The sequence below is a fragment of the Sceloporus undulatus genome, chromosome 5 (assembly GCF_019175285.1).
Source record: "Sceloporus undulatus isolate JIND9_A2432 ecotype Alabama chromosome 5, SceUnd_v1.1, whole genome shotgun sequence".
Classification (NCBI taxonomy): Eukaryota; Metazoa; Chordata; class Lepidosauria; order Squamata; family Phrynosomatidae; genus Sceloporus; species Sceloporus undulatus.
The window spans coordinates 38,230,926-38,247,919 of NC_056526.1; the positions used below are offsets into that span (position 1 = coordinate 38,230,926).

Below are 16,994 nucleotides of genomic sequence, written 5' to 3' on the forward strand. Positions count from 1 at the left end.
TATCATCCAAAGCTGGAAAAAGTGACTTTTCTAGGCTAAAATTTCCAGAATCCCCCTAGGCAGCATGACCAGTGGTTATGCTAGCCAAGGGATTCTGGAAGCTGAAGTGCTTGTAATTAATCATTTCCAAGCTTAGGTCTCACCTAAGTATGGGGCTTTGTTTAATTCACAATGGCATCAGCTTTTACCTAGTCAAATCAGATTATATGTATGGGATCCAGTGAGTATTAAATCCTTAATTCTGCAGTCTGTAATAAATTAGGCAAGATGGAAACATTAGCAAAATGTACTTAATTTGCATGTATGCTTTCAAATCTGAGAGTTGATAAGGTGATGTTACAGTATTTACTCAAGGGATTGGGTTCTTAGAGGAGAAAGAAGAAATGGTTATCACTGTGCGTGGTTGATGGTTGAAGATTCAAATTGTCTTGATCCAGCACATTGCAGAATTCAACTCCTCACTTGAATTCATGTCTTTAGCAAATACTACCTGTTGATGATTTCTCTGAAGCCAGGTAATTACTTTAATTACCTGATTTCTGCTTTGATAGTACTCCTGAAACTATGCTCTTCTCCCTGAAAGCCACAAAGAGAATTTACGTAGGTAAAAGAGTGATCTGTTATATGATTTCTATAGGGGTAGCCATGTCAGTCTTCTACAAAACTGGTCCTGTGGCAACTTAATTATTAACCACTTTATTATAACATGAACTTTTGTGACCTATAGACCACTTCACCAGAGGCATGAAATGTTATCCGGAATGTCAACAAAACATGTGGCATCTTATGGTTAACAAATTTAATTAACCATGAGTTATAATAAATTCATCTGAAGCACAATGTGTGTGTGTATGTGTGTGTACATATGCACATACACGCACACCCTGAATATTATTGTCTTATTTATTTGATGAATTGTAGTCCATGAAAACTGATGCTTTGATAAATCTGTGATTCTAAGGTGCTATACATCTTCATTTTAATGCAACACAAACTAATACAACTACCCCTTTGAGTATCACCAGAATGTCAGTATTTGTTCTGTTGGAAGTGGGATTAGGAAAAGCGAGATCAGACAGAAATAAAATGCAAAAATTTTAACATTCACAATTACTTGGTAACTATTACTCTCTTGGGCAACTTGTTTGTTTACCTAGAATGCTCATATTCATTCTTTCTTACCATGAACTGACTTCTCCCTTTGTGTAAAATGGTGGCCAAAGGGTGTCCGTCCAAATGTTGTTAGACTTCAGCTCCCAACATTCCTCACCATTAGCTACACTGGCTAGGACTGATTGCGCTTGGAATCCAACAGCATTTAGAGAGCCACATTTGCCCAACCCAGTATCAAACCTCAGAAACTAGGAAGCTACTAAGCAGAATATCCAGGAGTTGAGGCAGAATTCAGTGCTGCGTATGGCCCTTCACCTTAGCTAGCAGAATAAAAACAAATTATACAGAACAACACACAGCTTACCGTACATGAGCTGTTGCCGTTTGCAGCATTTGACAGCCTAAAATGCAGAACATAAAAACTGATAAGTTGACACACTGTCATCACCCATTCAAAATCCAGAGTTAAACCACGATTGGAAACTCTTGCGTGCTTGTTCAAGGCAGCAGTGTGTTGCAGTCAGAGCTTGGAACAGTTTTTTATGGGGCTACAACACAGAATTCTGTATCCAGCATGACTATACTGTCTGGGAAATTCCAGGAATTGTTGTCTAATTAATTAATATTCCCACACTCTAGTCGGGATTTAGATGATGCTGGATCTTCTGTTCAAGGACTTTGTGATGTTTTTGAAGGTACAGAGCATGCAGATGAGGCATCTGAGTGAGCGGAGCTTGAACATACAGAAAGCTTTTAGGTTTACCCAGAAAATTGTGGAAGTGGCTTTGTGTAATTTTGTGTACTCCTATAAGTATAAAAGATTCACTATACTGGCTGTTTTACACTTTTCTGGGCAGCGATCCATTCCAAGTACATAAACTGGAAGGAGTACCTCATGAAAAAGCTTGTGGGATCCAGAACCCTCCCAGTGGACTTCCATATAAAGGTGAGGAAGAAACCTTTCTGATTTATTTATTTACAGATTTATACCCCACCCTTCAGCCCTAAAGGCTCGCAGGCTCTTTCTTTACACAGAGGGCAGAATATTTATTTGCCCATGCTTCTGAAGATACGTTGCCAGACCTCATTTCTGCCTAGAAATTGTGGTGGGAGCAGAGTTATAGCTAACATGGTGATGGAAGAAAGGCCCCTTGGGTATGCTAAACCTTTGGATTTGGGTATGTTGCATATGTAACATACTGTAGTATGGCGTTCAAGGCATTTGGAAATAAACATAGAATGGTGTAAAGTTTCATCTAGATGTTGAAACTGAATGTCCAAAGGATTTTAGTAAAGAATAACTTAAGCCCAGCTGTTTTAATTCATTGTCTTCACAGGCTTGTCTCAAGCATTTTAGTTTGGAAGTACAATACAGTATCTAAGACCTGCTGTAGTTTCTACTTGAGAGGAGAGAGAAAAAGAAGCTCCCCCTGGTGGCATGCTTTAGGAAAAAATCTTGGCCAGAAGGGATTTCTGTTCATAATCTGTGCCTCTCACTTGTGAGATGGCGGATATAAGAAAGAGCTTTTGCAGGTTTTGCCAGCTTCTGAGTTAAATATGCACTAACTGGCTCTGCCTATTTTGAATTTCTGGAAATGTTGATCTGTGTCTGCTGGTTGTCCACTGTGAGAGATTGATTAGTGGCTACAAGGATGGGGGTGATCAGGAGTCTGCTTCATTATGCTATTCTTCCCCCTAACGTTCTCTTCCTTTGAGGCTTAGAGAAGGGAGATTAGGCAGTGAGTGTCAAGAAGACTTTCTCTTTGTAGAAGCTCTAAAGCCTGCAGGGCCCTGACAATATTATCAAAAGCTGCAAATTTGCTTTAAAATAAGTCCCACTGCAGAAATATGGGTTAGCAACTGAATTACGAAACAAGATTCTTTTTTCTTTTCTTTTTCTTCACAAATGCTCAGGCACAGAATGCCTCTATACTTAATTAATTGTTTATATTTGTTGTTGTGGTTAACGTACCAATTGAAACACCCACAAAGAGAAGCCCCACTGCAGTCTGTAAAGCCTGATTTTTGAATAAGCACAGATAGGGTGATTGGGCTGAAACTTTCTTGTTTCATAATATTTCTTAATATTTTCCCTATAGTTTTAAAAAATGCTTTAAAGTATTTCTTGTATATTAGCTCGGCAGTCCCTAAAGTAAGCTTTCAAAGTTGGTCAGCCTTGACCTCATATTCTAGATTGAAGATAAAAAAAGAGTGATTTATGTAAGGTCACCTAGCAAGTTGGTACCAGAAGTGAGATCTGCAGCAGGACATTATAGTGTGCAGCTATAGCATCAAACTGGCTTATGCATTTGCCAAAGATGTAGGATATCATCTTCATTTGAGGAGCTACTGGGGGAAAAACTAATGTTGTTGTAAACTTCTAACTGGATCATTTAAGTTCCAAAGGAAAAGGGATTGTATAGTTATAAGAATACCACATTAGGTCCAGGTCAGGTCCAGACCCAGTTCAAATCATAACATCAACCATAACACAGTAAGAGCCTTACAGAATCAGAGCAAAGTATTGCAGGATTAGACCAAAATGTACAGAGTCAGACCTGGGGTATCTATTCTTGTACACCAGTCACACAGTAACCAACTAGATGCTTCTGGTGTGCTTTTGCTCTCTAACAACTGGCAATCAAAGAGATACTTTGACTACCTGAGGAAATACAGTGCGCCTGTGTTATACGCGGCTTTGAGCATATGCTCAAAGCTGCACAGGAGTGTGCGGGGCGCAAGGGGGCAGCGCATCCCATTCGCATGAATGAGGCGCGCTCCCATGGCGTACGCCCCATGCGCCACCGCTGCGGGCACGAGCCCCATTTGTTTGAATGGGGCATGAGCATCCATGTTTTTTCTCTTACGTGGGGGGGCTCTGGAACGGATCCCCCACGTAAGAGAAGGGCGAACTGTACATGTCTACCACAAGAAGTAGCTAAGAGCCCTTTTAAGGCTGTTGAGGGTGGCAGGCAGTGCCACAGTTCTTAAATCTGCATTGTGAAAAGAGGTCCTCCAGCTTATGTGTCCTGAATTGTTCACTGTTCGGCTTTAGTGGATGACTGTGAGTTTTAGCATCATGAGCGTTTGTTCCTACCCACTTTCTACACACCATGTGTAAACTTTGTACACTTGTGTAATTCTTCACTAAGTTTAAAAAGCTTCCAGCATCACAGTGTCTCCTCTAAAGGAGTTGTTCTATTCCCTTGGTCATTTGGGGTGCCCTTTACTTCACCAGGAAGCCGAATGGATGACTGAGGGGAACCTCTTTGCCTAACAGGGAATATAATGGTGTTTCTCTTCATCTTTGGTTAGATGACTGAGAACATGAAGTATCCTTTCCGCCAAGGCATGAGAATGGAAGTAGTGGACAAGACCCTTGTTTCTCAAACACGTGTGGCTGTAGTGGACAGTGTGATTGGTGGCCGTTTGAGACTCCTTTATGAGGATGGGGACAGCGATGATGATTTCTGGTGCCACATGTGGAGTCCCTTGATCCACCCTGTGGGCTGGTCCAAAAGAGTTGGCCACTCCATAAAGAAAGCAGGTGGGCATTTGTGTAGGTCATTGTTAGCTACCTTCAAGTAAATTTCAACTTGTGGAGACCCTATGAATGAGAGATATATGCATACATAACAGACATCTTTAATGGCTCCTGCTCACTATCCTTGATTTCCAGCTGAGCATGTTAATACTGGACCTAATTTGTTCACCCTGTTACACAGGCTTTTTGCATGTACGTAGTCAACTCTTCTGCTCTCAATGTAAATGTAATTATTCTATTCCAAAAACCTATACATATCTAAATAATATATAAATCTAGTGCACCCTTTGCTGGCAGTCAAAATAAGGAACCCGGCTGATGTTGCATTGCTAAAAATTCAAATTGCTTAATTTTTCTTGTCAAAAATAACATGTAGCTAACAAAATCTGTGTGCTTCATTCATCTTTTTTCCCTGATGACATCCTTTTATGTGTTTTTATTCGAAGAAAAGTGCAGTGACATGTCAAACCATCCTACTTTCCGGAAGATCTATTGTGATGCCGTCCCATATCTCTTTAAGAAGGTAGGAAAGCATCAGGGTCTTGTTTCCATCACTTCCATGTTGGGTCAGTTTTTGCTTGGAGGGGGGAAGTCTGCACCCTTCCGAGGATGATACTTTGTGGGCTTGTTAAACTCCCTCCTCCCTCAGTATGAACTGAGTTGGCATCTTCCATGGAGTCCATGATAAGAATAATGGATGGATTAGAGATAGGATGGAACACCTGCGTGAGCTGATGGCAAGTGGAAATGGGGGGAAAGAAAGTAAAGGATTGGTTTAAAAATGCTTTTGTTGTTTGCTTTGTCCTTATAATGGATGGACTGGAGATAGGATGGAACACTTGGGTGAGCTGATGGCAAGTGGGAATGGGGGAAAAGAAAGTAAAGGCTTGTTTTAAAAAATGCTTTTGTTGTTTGCTTAGTTCTTATAAATTTAAATGGCAGTTGATATCTCCTTGCTACGCAAGTTTAGTAAGAACTATTTTCCTTATATTTCAACTTTAGTGGGGAAGAAATACTGGAGAAAAGCCCTTTACCATGTGTATCCTATTTGCTTTTGCAACTGTCCTGTGATGTAGATCACTATACATCCAATACAGTAGCTAATGAAGGAAAAACTATAGCTCAGTCAAGACCACCCAGCAAAGCCTTAGATGAAAAACAATATGAACTTAAAGCTCCTGAGTCCCTGGTGTTAGAGTTGGCAGTCTACTTTCACAGCTTTTTAAAACAACATATATATTTTCCGCTCTAATCTGTTCTAGGTGCGTGCTGTCTACCCAGAGGGTAGTTGGTTTGAAGAGGGCATGAAACTGGAAGCCATTGACCCTTTGAATATGGGCAACATCTGTGTGGCTACTGTTCATAAGGTATGTTGATCTGAGAAAAGAGAGAAGAGCTATAGCCAAGCACAGCTCTTAGCATCATTTGCCTTCTGAGGCTTTGGGGTGCAGACTGTGGACTTATAGCATGAACTGTTACAAAAACATAACAGGAGCCCTTACCAGACCTTTCAGGTACAGACATAGTACTAAGATTTGGGAGTTCCTTCTCTAAAAAACATGCAAAATTCCAGCAGTATAATCTTTTATGGGTCTCAATATGTTATTATTTTTAAAGGAGTGCATGTTAAAGAGTTTGGGAATCTTGTAATATTTATAGTGTTGATGTGTTTAGAATTCACTAGTATTCTTGTTTTTTCTTCTAAAGGAAAAGCAAGAAAATATATTTGACAAAGACATAAGAATAGAGAGGGTAGCAAGGAATTATGTCAAGCTTAGGCTTCGTGAGTTTATCTCCCTTTGGTGAACTGTGGCTATAACATTGATTGAGAAGCCTTCAGGATTAAAGACTTGAGTGTAAGTTCCCTTTCCTTTTTCTCCTGTTTTCAGATTCTTTTAGATGGCTACCTCATGATTGGCATTGATGGTACAGCTTCACAAGATGGTTCAGATTGGTTTTGCTACCATGCTTCCTTGCATTCCATTTTCCCTGCTGGTTTCTGCAAGAGGAACAGTATTGAGCTGACCCCTCCAAAAGGTGAGATCAGAGCCTGGAAGCAACAATTTACACTGCAATATATTATGCCCAGAAATGACTAATTACAAATGCAATTCCTTTTTACCTGGAACAATGAAGCCCATCAAAATTCCTTTTCCATGCAAGAAGATCATGGGCTCTGCCTTTTACTCATTGTGGCCACTATAAACACTCCTGACATCTCCCCTCCTCACATAATAAACCATACTTCATAGGAGATGAATGGTCTTTTGGCATGGCACGCTGAGAACTCTCCCAGAAATTTTAGCAGGGTAAGTTCTGTGAGCAGAGCAATTGTAGTGCAGGAGTCCAATTACCTCCAGGGTGCTGTACTCCAATAGACTCCCCAGAGCATTCTTAGCCACATGAAGAGGCCATGTTATTTATTTATTTGTTTGTTGCACTTCTATTCTGCCTCCCCCCCCCCCCCATGGAATCTATGTAAGTCCTGGGTTTTTCTGTAAAAGAAGAACAAAGAGATTGTTTGGGAGTAATTGCCCAAGTGCAACCCCATTTAGAAAATTGGTTCCTTTTGGTGGGGGGAATAATGGTATTATGAATTTAACAGGTAGAGCAATGTGTTAACATTGAATGGGAAAAGAAACACAACATGAGGTATCAGTGTGTGTGCACATGCGTGCACGTTGATGAAGGGATGTATTATGTTACTTTTTTCAGATAAAGTTCAGAAGTATCTGGGTGGGATTCCAAACAGTTTTCTCTTGGCCAATTTTTGCCATAGAAGCAGACTGTGCCCCCTTTTCACAATAAACATCAGTTGCTGTGAAATTTCCAGATTATTCCCCCCCCCTTTGGAATCAAAATTGCACCACATAATAAAGTGTCTGGAAAGAATATGCTTTCTGTCTTGCTCCTCTTGTTCCAAACAGAGCACCTGACTCAGAAATGTGTTTTCTTGCTGCTTACAGCTCTGATCTCTCTTTCTCTTCCCTGTGTGTGTGTGTGTGAAGGAAGAAACAAAGTCTGTGTCCATATTCTGATTTCTAGGTGTCTTTTAATGCCTCTAAAAATAGAATTATTTGATTTTCAGAAATAGTATTCCTTAAAGCAAACAATGTTGCTTTTCTCTGCAGCAGTATAGTTTGCTTGTGGTGCTTTTGCTCAGTCTTGCAGGGACAGCATTCCATTTGGTGGTCTTGATTTGGACAGGGAGGAATGGGTCCCCCCATCCTGGCTGCTGTCTTATTTCAGTCACATCCCAACTTCATACTTCAGGTTATGATGCCAAGACTTTCGATTGGGCAAGTTATCTAGAAGAAACCAATTCAAAAGCTGCACCAACACGTCTCTTTAACATGGTAAGTACCCCCTGGATGGCCAAAATCATAATAGAGGCACCACCATGTCCCCAAACCAGGGGATGTGCTGATGAGAGCCAAAAAGCCTTATGTGAAGTATCACTTTGTTGGTCCCTGATTGAATTATTCTTTGGGAATGATGTAAACGGTTCTGGTTCCCCTGACAGAGACTATCACAAATGGTTTGTGGGAGGGGAGAAGTTATTCTCTAATTAATATTAAAACTTGGCATTGCTCTGATCTTGTAGTAGTTTCAGAACCAATAAAAGGAAGTCTGCAAATTGTAATGTATAGACTTCACTGTGTTCACTATTCAGTGACTTCGCTATTGGTGTTCTCCAATAGTGGAGAACAGGCTTGTCAGCAGCTGTAAAATGGAAGTTCCATTATTAGAATTTGTACATCTATGAGTATTGAATGTTGGGAATAAACTGTGAGGATTATTATTATTATTATTATTATTATTATTATTATTATTATTGAGTTTCCAAAGGGTTTGGTTTTTAATTGATTACTACAAAGTAGTACTTGTCCTGCAAAATATCTTGGTGAAGATAGCTTTTGCTCTCTTGTCCAGCTTAAGAGATACATGAGTAGTTCCTCACTCCCTAACTAATATAATCATATATCTGGAATAGTATAAAATTCCCAGAACTTGGTAGTTTTACTGTTTTTGGACAATAGCTTCCAGAGTTTCAGTGATTTTACTGGCTGATTGATTTTGGGTACTGTGGTTCAGAAATGTAACTTTCCTAAGCATTAGTCCTTCTGAACACCTTCCTTTCTCTTGATCCCTTTCCTTCCTAGGCTTGCATAGATGTGCCTGTGGTGCTGCAGTTGTAAACACTAACTTTTAGCATCTCTGTTGAGGAAAATAGCCTTTTGATTCATTCATAATTTTATTTTTGTTTATAATTTATTTTGCCCAGCAGGGTCTGAAAACTGATTTCCAGTTTAAAAATTTAACACTATATAGAAATATAACATTTACACAGCAAAATTAAGAACAGTGGTACCCCGGGATACGAAATGATCGCGTTACGAAATTTCCGGGATACGAAAAAGTTAGATTGGAAAAAACTGTTCCGGGTTACGATATTTTTTTCGGGTTACGAAATTTATTTCGGCGCGAAATTCAAACGCAAAGCGCGGCTAGCGGCTTTCCAGCGCTAACGGAAAGCCTTTTCGGGTTGCGAAATTACTCGGGTTACGAACGGAACGGCGGAACGAATTAATTTCGTAACCCGAGGTAGCACTGAACAAGAGTATGAACAATCTTTTAAAAAGAGGGTTGACTTGGTACAGTATCTACTTGCTTGGTTTATGCTTCTTTGAGTCTCCTGCTGTCAAAATGTGTGTTCATGAAAGGGATCAGATACCGAATCTGGTATCCTGAGAACAGAGTATCATCTTTCAAAGTTTCTGTTTTTCCTTACTGATATAAACTATCACATCTAGTTGAGAAAACTTTGTGCACCATCATATTTCTTGATTTCCTGATTCATTAATTTGATTTTTGTACTGTTTTTCACTCCAAAATGGGGTTCAATAAGGCAGCTCCCAGTGAAACGAAATTTTAGTAAAATATTAAAACACAAAACGATTTGAATACTAAAACACATTCACATTTTAGTGCTAAGTGCAAAATGAAATATATTTTATATAATTCATTTTATATTTAAAACTACAGCATTAGTGGACCAGGGTGGATACCCCCTGGGACATTACAATAGGCAATGTTGAAAAGAAATAAAAAAGAATGCATGATATGGTCAAATCTCTTTATAATCTTACATCGGTACTGTTTAATTATGTAGTTCTTCAACATCTGTTCCTCCTTTCTCCTTGGTGCATATCTCTTATTTGGACATATTTTACATTTTTTCCTAACTTGAGCTATTCTGTTTTCACAGTAAAAAAGACGTTGTAGAATTTGAATGCCTGAAAATCTTGGTTTTCATTTTTTTAAAAGTAAACATTTTATCTTCATGGCTTATGACTGTTGTGTATGTGAGAGAGAGAACTTAGGTTTGTATTTATTTTATTTCTGTTCATTCTAGGATTTTCCAAATCATGGCTTCAAAATGGGAGTCAAACTGGAAGCTGTAGACTTAATGGAGCCAAGGCTCATTTGTGTGGCTACAGTGAAACAGGTTGTCCATCATCTCCTCAAAATCCACTTTGATGGATGGGACAGTGAATATGACCAGTGGGTGGATTGTGAGTCCCCAGATATTTATCCTGTAGGCTGGTGTGAATTGATAGGTTACCAGCTGCAGCCACCAGTGGTTCCAGGTAAGAGAACGTGTCTTTTATTCCAACACAACTAGATCAAGTCAATCTGCACTGTTCATCACAAGCTGATCTGTTTCTCTTTCTTTTCCTGTGCTTGAGAAAGAAGCCTTCAGTCTAACCTACCCCATGTTCTTTCTGCATAGAAAATCATCTCAAGTTTAAAAGCTCTGAAATATAGTGGAGGCTGGAGGCTAGCAAGGAGCTACCCTTGAAGTGAAATGCTGCAGGGAAAGGGGTGTCTTTAGCAAATACAGGTTTTGCCCATGGTTCATAGTTTCCTTGTGATGGCTTTAGTCATTGCAAAGAGGAAAAGCTTTAGTGCCATTCTTCTTTTAGTGCTACTGTCTAGTGTTGCTCTTCTTTACAGTCAGCAGAAGTTAGTACTGCTGAATCTTAATTCTGTCTTAAATCTTAGTGCATGCTATCTACTTGGACACTGTTTACCTGAATTGTTCACTTTCTAGAATTAAATATTTAGAGTATCTGATATCCTGAGCATCTTGGGGCTATGTGTTTAAATGTAAACAAAATTTGTATCCATCATATTTGTGAAAACATATTGGAAAAAGTTCAAGAAGGGTATCTGCATTCTCTCTCCTGATCTGAACTGGTAATGGGTAGCCAGGTGGTCGTGGTGGAAATGGTTATTTATTGGGTCTGCTATTGGAAGGCATGGCCAATTCCACAGACACCCAATCCACTCAGTTTGGACTGAGAGGATTGGATGCTTGTGTTTACCAATCTGTGTACTCCTTTAATCCCAAAGCACAATTTTAGGTGAAAAATAAAATTAATATATCATGCAAATATACGAGGGGAGGAAACACTGGTTGGATAGGTATGGAGGCATGAATAAGAGGACTGTCTGTCTCTGTGCGTCCCTCACAACTTCCTTCCTTTTTATATGATGTTCCTGGCTAGCTGCAGTTGGAGCTAATCATAGTTACTTTACCTGGAAACTTTATCTTAAGTATCTTCATCATGAGTTGCTACTTTGTGTAGATTCTAGTTACAGTCCCTCTTTTTTTTGGTGGCAGAGCCTGTGTCACCTGTACCAGCTAAAGAGGTGCCAAAGAAAAGGCGAAAGCCATATGGAAAGAAGCGTAAGTAGGGGTTGGGCCAACTTTTTATCCATGATACCTCATTGTATTGTCAAACTATGATTTGAGCTAAGAGTGGCTAGCAAAAACTCTGGCTTAATTAATGCTAAGACATAACACTGTCTATGGATAGCTCTGAGCACAGAGGATGATGGCAGAAATACTGTGCACAGAAGTTGTAATGAAAAGCTTTATTGGATCTTCAGGACACTCCAACATTATGCCTGTTAACATACTTCTAACAAGGCTGTTTACTTCAGGTTTGTTTACACTGACATGTAATCTTAAGATTTGCTAAAGTTGACCATTCAATTTCTGTGGAATTGTGACTATATCTGTATTATCTTATAGGCAGTAAGTTCATTAGGAAGTAGAGGGCTGTACAGACCGACCATTAAGGCCAGGCTGGGGGTGGAGTTGGGGCATGGTATCCACATGATGCACGCCCCAACTTTGCCCCCAGGCCGACATGACATTGTGCGCCGTACCACACAGCAGGCACCATCACTGTGCTCCTCTGGTGCTGCGTCTACATGATGCAGCATCAAAGGAACACCAAAAAGCTGCAGCTATGACACCCTTTCCAGGGTGCAAAAAGGAGCTACTTTTTGCACCATGAAAAGGTGAGATTGGAGCCGCGGCATGTAGTTGCCACGGCCACGATCCGGCACTAAAAGGGGGCAGTCTGTCGAGCCCCTCGGTGTCTATTTATTGTCCCCCCTCCCATACACACACACATCAGCATGTAAGCAGGATGTGCCTATAGGATAGTGAAGGAGACCTTGAAATAAGCTGCTTTATATTTGATCCATCCATCCATCGCCAATACTGTCTAAGAATGGGGGGGGGTCCTTTGGCCCTCCAGATGTTCTGAACTTCTATTCCTAGAAGCTCAATGCAGAAAGACTAGCAAGAGTTGTAATCCCCAAAATCTGACATTTCAGAAGTTCCCCTCTCTTAGTCTAGGTGGTACCTTCTGTTTTGACAAGAACCTGCTGTACAAACACTAACCATGTTAGGAAACAAACAGCTCTGGGTAAGGCTGGCTTAGAACCACTTTTCTCGTTACCTATTTTTCTGTATAGAGGACTTTAAAAACAGAGGAGCATTCAGTTATATACTCACCACTTGCAGAAGGTATGATACAGCCCAGTCACAAGTTTCACCACCTCAGCAAGACCCAGGCAAAAATGGCTGTTCTGCACTTTTTGAAGGAAACGCAGAGTGAGAATGTATGATATAATAATGATATGGAAGGTGAATGTATGACTTATGTTCTTTCTGTATACCAAGGAAAAAAGATGACTGCTAAAGCCCGTTCCATCAAGCGAGCAGCCAATAAAGCAACTGCCCCAAAAGCAAAGAGGAAAATGAAAGCTACCTCGAAAATATATGCTTCAAAATCAGAGGAGGAAAAACAAGCTGCAAGCAAAACCTCACCAAAACCAGTTCCTGGTGAAAGTAAGGAAAAGTGTGTAGCTTGGTCCTTCCTCATTTCTTTTTCCCCTCATCATCTGGAGAAGGAGGAGGATGTTGGGGGGAAAACACTCATTTACACATGCTTGCTCACTACCTTCCTGTGGGCTGCAGAAAGGATGTAATATGAGTTCCTGAGATGTTACTTGGAGTAGATCGCCAAAAATCTCATTGTGGGAGAAAACTGGGATATAAATCTTTGAAATAAATAAAAATAAATAAAAAATGAGAACTCCTTTACCAAAACGTCCACGTTCTGTATCTAAAGAAATCCTTTTAATAAATTGTGCTGCAATCAACTACAGTATTAATAAATATACTTGATTTCATGTTTTAGTTTAGCTTCATGGCCAGTTTAAACTATTTCTGTGGAAGTAGGTTAAACAATTTGGATTTTCTGTTTGTTTGGTTTGGTAGTTCCATTTCATTTTTATAGGCTGGGACCAAGAGGATTAGGAGCCCAAATATTGGAAGGCAAGAGTAGATCTTCACTCAGGTTGTACTCAAACCCATGTCAATGTCAGCAGTGGAAGTATTGCACTATAACAAGTTGCACCTGTTTTTTTAAGCAGAGATTCAGTTGTGTAGGATGGTTCAATGCCACCAGTTTGTCTAATGGTGTGCAAATAATAATGCATAGATCTGATTACTATAAAGCAAATTATGTGGGATAGTTGCACATCTAATGCCACAACTGCCCAAATGGCAATGATATATGAGCTGATATTTTACTGAATGAGGTCAATTTCTGACCAACCTGCAATCTTGTAGATACTGCTTAAGTGATAAAATTACAGTTTCTACAGTATGGCTGCTTTATATGTATATATACATCTTGATTTACAAAGCATTAAATGAAAATGTCCAGGTTTTTGCCAAGAAACTGTAAAGCGATCTCTAGTATTTCAGAACTACTACCATATCCCATATTAGCAGCAATGTTCTCATAGCAGTCACATTAATTCCCAAATGCCTCAACTATAAATATCTCCCTTGATTTTTTTCTGACAATTTGGTGGGCTTTGGTTTCCTGCAAGCAGTTTGGAAACTAGCATTGCTGAAAACATACTACACATCCAGTGTAGAATCCATTTGATGCTGCAAGAAAGCTCAAACTGAAAGCCATGCTTTTCAGATTAGAAAAGAGCAAGTTTCTAGCTCTCACAACATGAAGAAAAGAATATAAACATGCGGGTGATTCTGGCGGTTACAGGTCCATTATTAGTGTGGGTTTTTTTTAAGTAAAATGATGGTGGGATCATGGTATACTTATATAGGGATGTATTTGTTTTTATGTCCTTCTCCTTTTCTTTCCTTACCTGGCAAGTTTCACTGTTATTTAGTGACTGCATGTTTTAGCACTACCTTTAGTGTGTGAGACAGAACTCTGAGGACTATATCTTGATAATGTCTTTATGTTGTGAATCTCTCTTTGTTTTTAATAGTTGTTGATGCACAGGTGAAAGAAGAAATTCTTGATGCCCCAGCAATAGAATTTGAAGCCCCTCAGCTTCCTGTACCCACCAGCTGCTTGAAGGATGAGGACATGGAAGCAGAAACTCCAGCAAGACCTGTGCTGCTCACCTACTTGAAGGATGAAGATGTGGATTAGAAATTCAGGCTGCAAAGAGACTCCAGAGTCCTGCATGGAAGTACTTGGAAGAACAAGGAATGAATCACTGGCCTTAAACAAGAGCTTGGAAAAGAAACAGATATTTTTTTATTATTATTATTACAACTCCCAAAATCTCCCAGCTAGCATGGCTAACAGTCCAGAATAGTTTCAGAGCTGTAGTTCTTTCATAGAAGATTATTCCACCCCATAAAGTTCTCAGAGAACACATTCAACAGAATAATTCAGAAAGACAACCCTTCAGTGCCTTTCTGGATGACATTTGAAGGAACTGAGTATGAACCTCTGTGCTTAAGAATTCTTGTGCAATAGGAAGAAGGTGCTATGAGGCTTTTTAGACTTGTATTGATTGGATCTGTATATGCACCAAAGAACTACAGGACCACACTCTTCAAGATGGTTGGAGGTGGAGGCTGTAAATCACACCTCTGACCTCTTTCATATTGTCTTTATTTCCCTTTTTTCTGTATAACTTTCTTCTGCCGCATACTGTTTTATCCAAATGGCCAAGGTATCAAGAGAATTAAATAGTATATGAACTGACCCCTCCACCGTCATGCGCAGACATCGGAGCATCCTCTTCTTCTCCTTGAGAGGAAAGCATTCAGTGCATACAGTGAGAAGTGCCCCTGTGTCCTTGAAGTCCTGACTCCTACATGACCACTTTAGATCATGGCTCCTCACCAGAAAGAGGTGAGGAAGCTAGTTGCTGGGGTACAAATAGCAGAGGTCTTTTTCTTTTTCCTCTGATCTTTGCTATGAAGTGAGTTAACGTTTGACAAGGAGGAAGGAAAAAATTATTGTAAACTTTTCTAGATGCACAATACAGTCATATGTGTTCATATGTGTTGCATCTTTTTTGTACAGACTCGTATTCTATTAATAAACTGTGTAAATAATATTTTGGGCACATCATGAGAAAGCACCATTCACTTGAGAAGATATTAATGCTTGGAAAAGTGAAGGGCAGTAGAAAGAGAGGAAGACCGCACACCAGATGGCTAGACTCAATTAGGGAGGTCACAGGCCTAGATCTACAAGACTTAAGCAGAGCACTGGAAGACGAGGGCTTGGAGATGTCTCATCCACAGGGTTGCCATGAGTTGGGGGCCGACCTGAGGACAGTTAACAACAGCAACAACAAAGAATATCCAGGGGTAACCATGTTCGCCATATAGCAAAGGAGAACAAACAGAAGTGATTTTGTATCTGAAATAAATTAGAGTCTTTACAAGAAATTAAGGAAAAATGTTTTGGGATTTAAAAAATGTACAAAGGTAAAGTCCCTACAAAAGTAAGCTGTGCATTATTAAATTCTGAAGTGCATTTGTGTGATCTCTATGAAAGTTTCTCGATTGGCAAATCATGGCTTTGCTTTTTGACTATTTTGCTGAAATGGCTCTTTCTGGTGTTAAATAGTTGCCATCAAAAGGATAATTGTTTTTACCTTGTTATATGATGGTCTGTATGCCTGTCACAGAAAATGCAACAAAGCTGCTTAGAACCAGTCCACTGTGTTTCCACATCATATATGTTTTAAAGGAAAAGGTTTTTTTAGATTAGAATAACAGTGTCATATGTACCATATCAATTCACGCTAGAAAGGTAATGCATAGTATAACTCTCAATTTTTCTCCTTGAGGATCAAGTTCTCTGGATATCTCAGTAGGGCTAACAAAGTTCAAGATAAAGCATAATATGACTCTCAGTTTTTCTATTTAATGACTAAGCTCTCTCTGTTTTAAGAAAAGCTCAAGGATTATGGGCAACATCTTTCAAGGTTCAAGGTGGCAGCATCTTTCCTTTCCATTCTGGCTCATGTGCTTTCTTACCCCAGCTACCACTCCCAAACTGTTTTGCCTCCTTTGCCTTTGCTGTTTGCATTTACTCCAAGATAGACTATGATGTGTGTACACAATCTATGTTACCTAAATTGCAGGAGGTCTCAAGAAGGCACCCATAAACTTTATTAAATGGGGAAATTAATTTAGCTCATTTGGAAATAGTGAGAGGGCTATGGTGATGATAACTGGGATCTTGCCTGTGTATAACAGGTCCAAGAACTAGTACTCTCAGAGAGCAAAGTACAACTTAGTTTTATTGATTAACAGCAGTCACCATTCACACAATAGCATTCACACATGCATGCACACAAGAACTAACGAAATTAAAAGTAGTCACTTATAGCAAGGTTGAGGCAAGGCAATACTTTACCAGTAAAGCTCCAATCAGGGGATGATGGAAGTGATGGTGGCTCAACAAAGTGGTCTGAAATGTGAGGGGCAGCTAGCCTGTGTTGAAGGGTTCATCTGAAATCCAGCAGCATTCCTGCTTGATTTCAGATTGAGCCCATGTGAGTGCCATGCAGGCTTTTTATAGAGTCTTGAGGCAGTTGGGTGGATTTTCCAGGAATCCCAGAAACAATGGGATTTCCTCCTGGTTGATGGTTTTAAATTCAGAATTTTAAAAGAAATATT

At 39.7% G+C, this 16,994-nt stretch overlaps 1 protein-coding gene across 3 annotated transcripts in view; it reads left to right on the top strand.

The window, feature by feature from the left end:
• The window catches only part of L3MBTL2 (L3MBTL histone methyl-lysine binding protein 2), a 38,508-nt gene extending 22,965 nt beyond the window's left edge, over window positions 1-15,543 (top strand). For 2 of the 3 annotated variants that reach the window (XM_042470189.1, XM_042470191.1), the window contains 10 exons: window positions 1,971-2,059; window positions 4,429-4,660; window positions 5,104-5,180; window positions 5,920-6,024; window positions 6,547-6,694; window positions 7,931-8,013; window positions 10,074-10,308; window positions 11,346-11,411; window positions 12,702-12,869; window positions 14,330-15,543. In XM_042470189.1, coding sequence (XP_042326123.1) covers window positions 1,971-2,059; window positions 4,429-4,660; window positions 5,104-5,180; window positions 5,920-6,024; window positions 6,547-6,694; window positions 7,931-8,013; window positions 10,074-10,308; window positions 11,346-11,411; window positions 12,702-12,869; window positions 14,330-14,496 — 1,370 coding nt within the window. In that variant the 3' untranslated portion in view covers window positions 14,497-15,543. Of the gene's footprint in view, window positions 1-1,970; window positions 2,060-4,428; window positions 4,661-5,103; window positions 5,181-5,919; window positions 6,025-6,546; window positions 6,695-7,930; window positions 8,014-10,073; window positions 10,309-11,345; window positions 11,412-12,701; window positions 12,880-14,329 lie in introns of all 3 variants that reach the window. The other variant, XM_042470192.1, reaches the window with a different exon arrangement.
• The last annotated feature ends 1,451 nt before the right edge of the window (window positions 15,544-16,994 follow it).